The following is a 12,079-nucleotide window of genomic DNA, read 5'->3' on the forward strand; positions in this document are numbered from 1 at the left end:
TTAAGGTTCCATTACAGAAATGCATACAGACTTCTGTATCGCAATAGTTCCTGATTTTCTCTTGAAGGTGTCAGAGAAAGGGCCATTATTTATAAGAGCTCGCTACTCTTCAGTACAGTATGAATTCTGCATTATCGATTATTTTTTCACTAAACCAGGCACAACTTCACAACATGCTAGGTGACTGTTCAGTGTACCAGGACATTCATTACCACCAGCTGCAATTAAAACTTGGAGATGTTCTACTTAGAAAAAACCATGCCTGATCCATATTTTGACATGAATTTAAGCCCAAACCCTTGCCTCATCACTCCTGCCCCTCTGGATTTTCATTTTCTCCCCCCACTAGGCCAATTCTGCAAATCCACACAAATATTGCACCAGAGTAGAATGGAGGAGACAGAGTAGTCTGAGAATATTCCCCCCATGGCAAAGCCACCTTAAATGCATACCAGATTACAACCTCAGTCATTTTAAGTTTTGCTCACCATAAATAAAACCACACAATTTTTAAGTCCTGGGGATTGATACATCATTTCTTCAACTAGCAAAGTAAAAAGCATAGCAATGCAAAAACTTATAAACAACATACTAAACTTCTTCTAGGATGAAGATTTCAGGGACATCTAACCAATTATACTAGTGGTTATAAGAGCATGCTTATGGACTTTTCATAAAAAAGGCAAATTCGTATTTGCTTATTCATGCAAATATGAATGTCACCAGCACTAAATTCATTTTGAATAGGGGCTTATTCTTAACATAGTTACATTACTTAAGTAAATGACTTGTGGTCTCTGAAATGAGAACCATGGGATTCTCAACAATTACATCTGCTTTTCTAAGCAGGATGCACTGGCTCCTTCACTTCAGTTTCTCTTAAATTAATTGCCAATAAAGTAAAAGCAAGATATCTTCTGTCCAAATAAAGTTCATTACACACTTTTATCATTGTCTTATTCACTCCACTGCATAGGTAAGCAATACAGTTCTTGTAAGAAAATGCAAGCGCTAGTGGAAAATAATGATTTAACGCATCTTTTCTTAATTTCAATTTCTAACTAAGAACACTACCACTAATTATTGTCAAGATCAATTTTTAAGAACTGTATTAAACTCTTCCTACAGCAATCATACCACAGTTCCCTCTTTATGCTCCTGAATTCCCTGGCTGCTCCACTTGGAAGATCTAATTATGCTTGAAAGTTACATGATGGAGATAAGGACTGGAGAACTGGGCTGCAACTAACTTCCACGCTCCCTACTCTAGAGGTCAACCTGCCCCTAAACGCTTTAACGCTCTACTCGTCTCCACATTAGCTAAGGCATGGGCTTCCATTATAGTTTCAACTTCGACCCACACAGAAAGAAGCAGCTGATCAAGATATTGCCTCAGCTTCCAATTTTTCCAATCTAATGTTCTTCTGTATTACTTATGCCCTACATTTTAACTGTGTGTGTACATACATATATACGTAAACATATATATGATTCAGACAGCCGTTTAGTTCCAGAGTTGCACTAAGCAAATGACATCCTTCTCCAACCCTGCAAAAGAACAGTTCTGTTATCTCTTCTAGAGAATCAGCCCTTAGATAACAAAGCCACTGACTGCAAGTGCTAACTGCCAGTTCCATCAAGCGTAAAAAGCACACATTAGACACTGAAACTATATCCAGTTCAAGGGATCCAAGAGGAAAGGCTATGATGGGGTTCCAGTTAAAAATGATAGATCAGAGATGTACTATAAGCAACACTAGAATTGCTTCTAGTTTGTAAACAATGGCAGATGCAACACCTGCCTGTCACACACCATCAGTGTTCCCGTGTTTTAAGAATAGTAAGCCAGATGCAAAAGACAAATTGGAACACTTAAAACGATAATTGTCAGGGTGTGGAATAAGTCCCAGGGGCATGAAATTTATGCAGCATCTCGAGTTTTCTTCCTCCACCAACAGGTTCTCTTTCACTCTCGTGAAACCCACCTTCTACCAAGCTCAGGCTCTGCACTCTCCGGGTGCCCACCACCCCCGGAGCGGGGACCCCGCCGTGAACTCCGGAGACAGGCGAGGAGACGGGCAGACCCCAACCTGCACCGCCCTCCCGGACCCTGGCACAGGACGAAGAGGGCGGGCGCAGCCCCCAGGGGGGCCCCGCTAAGAGCTGCGGGCTCCCCGACGCCGGCGACAGGCCCAGCCGCCCACTGCCGACACCCACGGGCTGCCGGGAAGGCCGGGGAAGCGGAGGCCGCTCCCGCGGTGCGACACGTAGGACGGGCGGGAGTGGGAGGGGAGGTGAAGTACGGCCCGGCCCTCCCCGCCTCGCCGCAGTGACCGCCGGGCCAGGCCCGACCCGACTCCGGGACCCAACGGCCTGCCCCGGCCCGTCCCTCACCTGCCGGCGGCGCTGCTGCGGCCCCGGGGGCGTCGTGCTGAGGGGGGAGGGAGGACGGGACGGAGGGAGGGAAGGGGGGAAGGAGGAGGCCGGGGAGGGCGGCGCCAGTGCCCTCTCTCCAGCTTTATTTTCTTCCTTCTCCGGTACCAGAAGGAGCCGGAAGCGCGGGGCCGGAAAGGCGGCTGACGGCGGCCGCGCAGGGCGGGCAGGCGGACGGCGGCCTCTCTAGGCTGCGGTGCGCCTCTCTATGGTCGCTGCCCCGCCGAGCCGGAGCCATAGCAACCAGAGCCGGGCCCGCCCCGCCCTCACCCGCCGGCAGCGGCGCCCGCTCGTCTTGCCGGCGGTGGGATGTTAATCCCGCCCGGCGGAGGCCTCTGGAACGGCGGCCCGGCCGCGGGGGGGCGGGCAAGGGGGTGCCCAGAGGCGGGGGGGCGGCGGCGGCTCCTGTCAGGGGGGGCCGCGGGGAGCGGGAACAGCGGCCCCTGCGGTGGTGGCGGCCGCATCCAGCCCTCGGGCTGCGTGCGGGCAGGCGCGCGCCTCCTCGGGGCCGAGGCGCGGGGCTGGGCCTGCTGCTCGGCGCCCCAGGCGCGGCGCTGGCCGAGCGGGGGTGCCGGCTGTGAGCGGGCGGCTGCTCCCGCCTCCGCCGAGGGTCCCGCCTCCGGGAGATCCGAGTGCGGTCTGGAAAAGCGGCCCTAATCCAAGGCGGCCGCAGCCGAAAGCGGCAGAGCAGGAGCCTGCCTGCCCGGGTGCGGAAAGCGGGTACCATGGCAGAGGCTTCGGGGAGTCCTCTGCCCGAACCCATAGCGAGGAGGAAAAAAAGCATATCCATTGAGGAGAAAATGGACATCATAAGTGCTGTGGAGAGTGGCGAGAAAAAGGCAGACATCGCAGCCAAGTATGGCATAAAGAAGAATTCCTTGTCTTCGATTATAAAGAATAAAGAAAAACTTTTGGAAGCCTTTGAATCCTTGCGATTTGACCCTAAAAGAAAAAGACTAAGGACTGCTTTTTATACCGACCTGGAGGAGGCACTCATGAAGTGGTACAGCATTGCTCAGTGCTTGAATGTGCCGGTAAACGGTCCGATGTTGCGCCTCAAGGCTAATGATTTTGCCCAGAAGCTTGGGCATAGCGATTTTAAATGCAGTAATGGCTGGCTCGATCGTTTCAAGTCAAGGCATGGTTTAGTTTTCAGAGCTCAGCCTGTAGAAGCAGCTGCTACTACTGCAGTGGATGCTCCAGCTCTTTGGTACCAAAATGTTCTTCCTTATTATTTAAATGATTATCAGCCAAAAAACGTGTTTTATATACAGGAGACTGGATTGTTGTATCAGATGTTACCACATAACACATTTGCATTTAAAGGGGAAACTTGTTCTGTAGGTAAACTAAGCAAAGACAAAATAACCCTAGTGGCAGGTGCAAATATGGATGGCTCTGAGAAACTTCCTTTGCTTGTTATAGGAAAAAAAAAAAGTCCACGCTCTTTCAAAGATGTGAAGTCGCTACCTGTGGATTATGAAGCAAATGATATGGCGTGGATGACTTCAGAAGTGTTTGAACAGTGGATGCATAAACTTGATGACAGATTTCAAGCACAGCAGCGACGAGTAGTTATTCTTGTTGATTCTCTCCTAGCTCATGCAGAAGTAAAGAACCTGAAGTCTGTCAAATTACTGTTCTCTCCTCCAGACTCTTCTTCATGTACAGCTATGAAACAAGGGGTTATCAGAAGTCTGAAGGTTAAATACAGACGTTGTCTTATCAAGAGATTTGTTGACTGCGTAGAAGGTAATAAAGAGTTTATGCTGACTCTTCTCGATGCAATTGAGATGTTGTACCTGTGCTGGAGGGAAGTAACACCAGAGACTATTGTAAAAAGTTGCAATGAAGCAGGCTTCAACTTAGAAACCAAGACAAATGGTAACGACACAGAGGTTGAAAGTGATTTTGATTTGATTGCACGTGCACAGGCAGCTGGAGTGGAGTTTCCAGAAGGCTTATCTTTGGAGGAATGTGCAGCTCTAGATGATGGCTTGGTAACTTATGAAATGCACACAAATAGCGAAAGGATGTGTGCCAAAGAAAGTGCGTCAGATAAAGCTGGGGCATTTGTTGGTGATGAAGATGAGGAGAAAGGTGATCAATTTTGGGGAGCTGAACAGCCTTTACCATCAAAAAATGAGGCTTTGAGTGCTTTAGATACCCTTCGAAAGTTTCTCAGAAGTCAAGACATGAATGATTCTCTTCACGATTCCCTAGCTGACCTGGAGAATTTTATTCAACATGTAGCCTGTAAATAAATACTTTAGCAAAGTGTGAAAACATGTAATTAAAAAGAATTATGTAAGTAAACAAAAATATGCAGTTTAATAACAAGTGTTGCTGCAGTGTTCTCCAGTGTGTCTTGCTCAGGTGCCTAGATGTACATAATGGAAGAAATTTGAAATTATGAAAAAAGGCAGTGAACTGACGTCTTCCACAAAATCAGAAGGAAAAAACATAAAATTTGGGGTGGAGAGAGGAAGTACAGTTGAGGCAAAAGCAATTCTTTAATCAGTTCCATGCACTCAGGATGAACTGGTGCTCACTTGGAATTCTTTCTTCAGGAAGAGATTAGCACTTCTTAACATTGATAATTTCACTGGTGTCTGTGGTATTGTTGACAGTGGAACAGTAAATATCAGCTTTGTGCTTTTGATACTTAAATAAAAAATTGAACAACGCCAAAAATACATGCCTAAGTTCTGAGAACTAAGGGTTTTTTTAAATAATTTTTTTTGTCCTCATTCAAGAATTCTGGCCATAGTTTATTCTTGCAGCAGATGATGAACTGCAGAAAGCAGCTTTGGATATGTTTTTTTTAAAGCTGCTCATGTATGGATACACAAATGGCATAATCATTTATCTGAGAGTCAAAAGACAAATAAACCTTTACTTGGTCTTTGAAGAGATCAAAAAGGAAGATCCTTCTCTCCCTTTCAGCCTTTTTGGTATTTGGATTTGATGTAGGTCCTTCTGTGCAACTCCATGTATTTCTACAGTAAATACAGAAAAAAAAAAAAAAGTTTAAGCAGTATCTGCACTCAAAACCTTACTGGTTTAAAATAAATAAAACTTGTTTTATTTACTGTACTTGAAGGCTTTGCTGTAGGATTCAATGCACCCATGTGGTTTATTATTATAAGTGCCGTTAACAGGAGTACCGTTTGTATGAATGCAGTGTGAAGTTGAGTAAATCACAGTACATTTACACGTCTTTCAAGTAAACATTTCAAGCAGGGTAATCATACTAGAGCCAAAAATCTCAATTTATGTGAGACATACTGCTTGTGACTTTTTTCAAAACCTTTTTTGAATATTTGCCATATCTATCAATTTTAATTTTTTCAGAAGTTAGAGATAATTTTTCTAATTTAGAGGAAGAAGAAAATATTTTATGGAGGCCCTTTAGGAAACCTGTGTAATAAAGAATCTATTATGGTGCCTTTAACCATGAGAAACAATCTCTTGCTTATTTGAATCTTCAGTTTTCAATAAACAGTTTGGCTGAAGCTTTGCTTACTGTTCTTTCTGGTGGAGGACAGTTTATCCATTTGTAAAAGCACTTCAGAAAATGTATCAAATTGTTGGAAGACAGTGAAAATACTGGGGAGGGGTGGGGTGGGGTGGGGTGGGGTGGGGTGGGGGTGTGTGTGATGGTGAGAAAATCCCTATGGTTAAACTGTGTGAATGTTTTACTAGAACCCCTTCAAAAAAGCCCCACAAACTTCTGGTTTCTTGTAATGAAATACCTGATGTGAATTCCATCTAAAAGATATTCTGATTAAATAAGAAATTTCTGTTGAAATTCCAATAAAGTCCCACACAGAAATTTATAGCCTCTGTGAAAAAGGTACCCCTCTGCATTCTGTCTTTTAACTGTTTATTATTTTAAAATACAGATGCAAAGTCTTAAATTCAGAAGTGGTGTCAAACACATTTTGCTTATGAAAAGTACTTTCTATTTTGGCTAAGCTCATTTGAAGTTCATATAAATCCCACTCAGCCCTATGGATAATTTTCCTGTAGTAATCTTTTAAAATCTATGGGTTTCTTTGCAACAGCTTCTCCTGCTAAAGGCAAGTTTAGGAAAAAGTTTCTATTATCCATATAGTAAAAGTGTATATTCTTTAAGATTCCACTCCACGTGGACGTCATTGGCCCAGGATCCAGATAAGGAGACTCTGTTTCCTTCTAAGAGAATTCCGAGTGTGAAAGTACTGGATCTGAGTGAGGACGACTTGTGTAAATAAGCAGCAAATCTTGGTTAAGCAAGGGTTCGATCTACAAGAAGTGTAATCTTTGCAAGATGAGGCTTAGAAAATCAGGAGATAGGAAATAATGTCATGAGCTGGTAACAAAGAAAGTAAATTACTGCATGCTGTCATACTCCCTCATGAAAACAACAGGAAGGATTTACTAATTTGGCCTGGACTGAAGGTCGGTTGTGGAACTTGCTTTAAAAAACATACAATGCATAAAAATCCCATATCTTTAGAGAATATATGACTTTTTTCCTAGCCTCCTAGTTCATTCTGAGAAACCAAGCTAAAACGCACTCACTGAAACTGATTTTTTAGGTCAGACACTTTATATTCAAACCCTATTGCTTTAAATATTATTTAGAAGCCCAAATATTTCTTTTCACTTGGATATTGGTCACATTTATAGTCTAGCAGAGAATGTAAAGTCCGTTTTGAAGCTTGTTGCTATTTCAGGTGTTTGTTCACGGGGAAATGCAGACTCCTCAGATCTGAAATGCTAGCAGTGAAAAAGGAAGTGGTATGCTATGCAAATGTTAGTCATTTTAGCCTGTGTACACAGCTTGAGCTTGAGATTTTTTTTACATTGTCTAGGTGAGCCACCAGGATACTGGCTTTTTATGTCTGGGGTGGTATCTTTTGGACGGAGAGGAAGAATATTGCTTTAGACTGCAACATATTTAAAAAGAAAAACCTGTTCTACAACAGGCAGGTTACTAAGGCTGTCATTTGCTTTAACACTTCAGATATTATTTTGGACAACTATGTGCTTTTTCCTGTACTCTTTTCTACTTTATGCTGTGGTTAGATAATAATTATGTACTTTGGCGTCAAGTCAGTGAGGTCACTTTCAGTTACTCAAAGTGACTTCTAGAAGCGTGAACTGAAAATATGAAGTTTTAAAAATATAACTAACTTCCAAACAAGGCCAAAACAGAAGAAAATATTTGGAAAGCATGTTTGATATAATCAAAAGCACCCTCAGCAAGTTTGCCAATGACACCAAGCTGTGCGGTGCGGTCAACACGCTGGAGGGAAGGGATGTGCCATCCAGAGGGACCTGGACAGGTTTGAGAGGTGGGGCCGTGCAAAACTCATGAAGTTCAACAAGGCCAAGTGCAAGGTCCTGCACATGGGTCGGGGTAATCCCAAGCACAAATACAGGCTGGGCAATGAGTGGATTGAGAGCAGCCCTGTGGAGAACTTGGGGGTATTAGTGAATGGAAAACTGACTATGAGCCAGCAATGTGTGCTCACAGCCCAGAAAGCCAACCGCATCCTGGGCTGCATCCAGAGAAGTGTGGCCAGCAGGTCAAGGGAGGTGATTCTCCCCCTCTGCTCTGCTCTTGTGAGACCCCACCTGCAGTGCTGTGTCCAGCTCTGGGGCCCCAAACATAAGAAGGACATGGACCTGCTCGAGCAGGTCCAGAGGAGGCCACGAAGATGATCGGGGGGCTGCAGCACCTCCCCTGTGAGGACAGGCTGAGAGTTGGGGTTGTTCAGCCTGGAGGGAGACCTTATAGCAGCCTTCCAGTACCTAAAGTGGGCCTACAAGAAAGCTGGAGAGGGACTTTTTACAAGGACATGTAGTGATAGGACAAGGGGTAATAGCTTTAAAATGAAAAGACTGTAGATTTAGATCAGATGTGAGGAAGAAATTCTTTATGTGAGGGTGAGACACTGGCACAGGTTGCCCAGAGAAGCTGTGGCTGCCCCCTCCCTGGCAGTGTTCAAGGCCAGGTTGGACGGGGCTTTGAGCAACCTGATCTAGTGGAAGGTGTCCCTGCCCATGGCAGGGGGGTTGGAACTAGATGATCTTTAAGGTCCCTTCCAAGCCAAACCATTCCATGATTCTATGAATCTCAGAGTCATTCTTGAGACAAGTAACATGTGAAATTAAGTATGCTTTTCAAAATACATCTGCATTTGAAAATTTTAATAAATATTACACTGTTTCTGATTTTTTGTGTGTATTACTGTTGTGTGCAGTTCTGGATACCTATCAGATCTATAAAACTACATCTCCTTTTAAAATTATTACTCAAAGGAAGGTTACTCACCTCTAATGGTAAAAGGAAATTAATTTAACAAGTTTTTGCACCCTTAGGCAAAAACAGAAGAGAGTGGGCAGTCAGGGATTTATAGGAGAGCAATTCATACATGCTGTATACCCAAGATTTGTGACATTTTGATAGCTAAGTAATCGAGAGAGTAAATAAGTTGATGGTTTCTCATTATTATGTAAATCTTGAGAATGATAGCCTCAAACACACAGAATTGTCAGTCATTCTAAATTTTAACTGCAATATTTTCATAAATGTAAATTAAATTATAATATTAAAATATTAGTAAAATAACTTCAAGATTATTTTGGTGGTTGTGTTCATTGAAATGGTAGAGGGAATATTGGCCTACTCAACACTTAACTAAAATGTGTGGTGACTGGGCAACCATGGCATGCAATGACGGCATTTCACATTATTCCTTTAATATCAATAAAAGGTGGTGCTTTCTATTTTGGGGAGGCAATTGTTAAAGGAAGACTTTGAAAAGTTCTTATTGGGAACTGAATGGTGCTGTTGCCAGAGAAGAGTTTTTATATTTAAGCAAGGAGCTCAGTTTGTATCTAGATGTTTTAATATGCCTGTTTTGGGGGTTCCTTCCTTGAAAATCAGAACCAAACCCAGTCAGTTCAGAAGCAAACAAATCTAATTGAAAGTTTTGCAGTGTGATGAGTGACAGCTTACTTCTATCATTAACATTGTTATATTCATTAACAGTATATTACTATTATATTACTATATGAATTGTTATATTCATTAACAATAGAAAAATCTTTTGAACAGATGAAAAGATAACAATTTTATGTCTGACAGCCTGTTTTTACACATAGCTTTTATATTGGTAAAGCAGTGTTGTATAGACATGTGATTCCCTTTTACTGATATATCTGCACTGTGGTATGACCACATCATTGTTTTATAGGATTAGTAATTCAAGTGTAGTTCCTTGCCCTTCTTGCTAGTACAGTTCTCAATTTGAGATGTATTTTCTCTCACAGCTATAGCTGTTTAACTTCATCTGTCTAGTTAAAAAGTAGAACTTCTGGTTTATGGCAGAGTGGGAGAACCAGTGGTATGTTGCTAACTCTTTCATAGCTGTGTCACCTCTGCTCCTTGAGTGGAATGGAAAAGTGTAAATGACAAATTACTGTGATCAGTAAAGTGAACAAACACCACACTGAATTACCAGGTCTGCTGAGTGAGAAGATGCCATATTTACAATAATTTTTAAAATGCCTTACTGTGTTTTACAAGAGTTAGCTTAAAGCCACGTTCTTCCTAAGCTTTCATGTCACCCTACCTATCCATTGCCTTCTATCATTTTATATTCATTGGTACCCTGCTAATTCTAGGATCATTATCACAAACTTCTGTCAAGCTGCTTTTCTCCTTACTCTCCTGATTTCTAATATTATCTTTTGCAGGTGGTATTTTTGAATCATCTCATGTATCAGCTAGTATCACCCTCTTGGTACACATGCTTGTGATCTCAGGCACTAATTTATCCATTGCTGTATTTAGCGGCCTTCCCAAATCCTTGCTTCATTTAGCTGAGAACATTTAGTACATCCGTATTTCTTTTTGTCTTTTCTTTTTGTAGAGAAGGATGAGCCGTGCTTTTTCCAGCAGTCATCCAGGATGTCAGAGAATTGGTAATAAAACACATAATCTTTGTCTCCTTTTAGGTGTCTCCATTTTTTCCTTCTGTCAGTGGTCCCTGCTGATCTGTACTTTTGAGATTCTCGATTTGACATTTAGTATCCTTGTCTAAACCATTCCCTTTTCTCTTTCACCTCTTGCCCTTATCTGCCTGTATAGCATCCTTGCCACAGTTCACTTCTACATTTCCATTTCTATATATCCCTAACCTCAGCTCTTTGGATCTTTCTTCCCTCCTCTTTTACTGGCCCCATCTAATGTTTAAACTACATTTCAAACTCCCTTTTCCTCCTTTCCATTTGGATTTGATATCCATTTCTCTTCTTCAAAACCAAGTATTTAACTCTTTCTGGAGACAACCATGTTTTTACTTTCTATTTCACTTGGCATGTCTTCATGATATCCTTAGATCAAAGATTATGTAATGATTAAAAGTATGTTATTTTCCCTAAATTTACCTCTTTGCATTTTGTTTTCTCTAATTCTTTATTCTTAGTACTTTCAAAGTCTTTCCTTTGAGCCCTTCTTTTGCACTCCTGATCACCAACATTAATTTGATTCATTTTTTAAGCTTGTACAAAAATAAACCCACAAACAAAACCTGCACAAATAAAGAGTTTTGGGCTATTTGTTTACATAGCTAACTGTGTTACAATGTTGCGTAAAATAAATCAGACTGAAAGCCAGCTCAGACATCAGCTAATTTCTATCAAGGTCTTTTGATTTGAATTTACATTTTTTGGGTTTATTTTTCACTCTGATTTTTCCTATTTCAATAGTTGTTTGTGAGATTTCAGCTATTTATGCCCTGCTTAGCTTTGTAGCCAGCCCATATGGCCCGAGATTGTGGAGAAAAGCAGGTAGATCATAAAAAAGGAGGAATTAAAAGACGAGGTCCTGGTTCATTGAGATTCCCCTGCAGGAACTTGAGGAAAACTTGTAAGTCAGGTTAAGTAGAACCTTTTATTCGAAATAACTTTCAGAGTCCTCTGAAAGTCCACATCCATACACAAATTAGCCACAGAAATTAACACAAGAGGTAACAACACAGGTTGCCTGAATTTAAGATGGCAAGAAATGGCTATCCATAATTCAGCTCCACTTCAAAATTAATTGACACAAGGTTGTTGTTTTTTCCCAGAGCTAATGAGACATGATCTATGTAAACTGTATGTCACTACACTGCCCAGGGCTCATCTATGTTCAGTAAGCAAGTAGAAATTTGCCTAGAGACTAGTCAAGGCAGAAACAGCATTTCTGTAGAGCCTTGAAGTCACAGGAAGAGTCAGATGAGCTTGAAAATTGACATGGCATTTCAAAAGTTACCAAGAAATGCTTCGTAGTACGGACTTGGGATCTGAGTTACAGAGATACTTATTACATGCAGTTCCCAACAACTGCTGAACTATTTTTGAAAAACTGGCTTGATGGATGTCAATTTTACTGCTCTGAGAAAAAGTGGCAAAGAGCGTTACACGTACATTCATCACAAGGCACAGACAAACATTACAATTCAAATTCTAGCAGAGACAAACCCTCAATTCCCTGTGAAAGCTGAGGGTGACCAGAGTCAGTGCATTATATGGTGAGCATCTGCAGAGAAGCAGGAGCAGACGTGGCTTACACTGTAGACATTCAACAGCGAGACAGAAAAGACAA

At 42.1% G+C, this 12,079-nt stretch overlaps 2 protein-coding genes across 11 annotated transcripts in view; one reads left to right on the top strand and one right to left on the bottom strand.

Annotated features, from left to right (window-relative positions):
* ARFIP1 (ARF interacting protein 1) overlaps positions 1-2,576 on the bottom strand; it is a 43,749-nt gene extending 41,173 nt beyond the window's left edge. For 6 of the 10 annotated variants that reach the window (XM_074866665.1, XM_074866660.1, XM_074866657.1 and 3 more), the window contains exon 1: positions 2,395-2,576. The gene's annotated coding sequence lies outside the window, so the exon portion shown is untranslated. The other 4 variants (XM_074866661.1, XM_074866658.1, XM_074866656.1 and 1 more) reach the window with 3 other exon arrangements.
* A 320-nt stretch (positions 2,577-2,896) lies between these two features.
* Positions 2,897-5,962, top strand: TIGD4 (tigger transposable element derived 4). The gene has a single exon (XM_074866666.1). The coding sequence runs from the start codon at positions 3,159-3,161 to the stop codon at positions 4,695-4,697; it is 1,539 nt and encodes a 512-aa protein (XP_074722767.1). The 5' UTR covers positions 2,897-3,158; the 3' UTR covers positions 4,698-5,962.
* Positions 5,963-12,079: the final 6,117 nt, after the last annotated feature.

This window comes from Strix uralensis, chromosome 4 (genome assembly GCF_047716275.1).
Source record: "Strix uralensis isolate ZFMK-TIS-50842 chromosome 4, bStrUra1, whole genome shotgun sequence".
NCBI lineage: Eukaryota > Metazoa > Chordata > Aves > Strigiformes > Strigidae > Strix > Strix uralensis.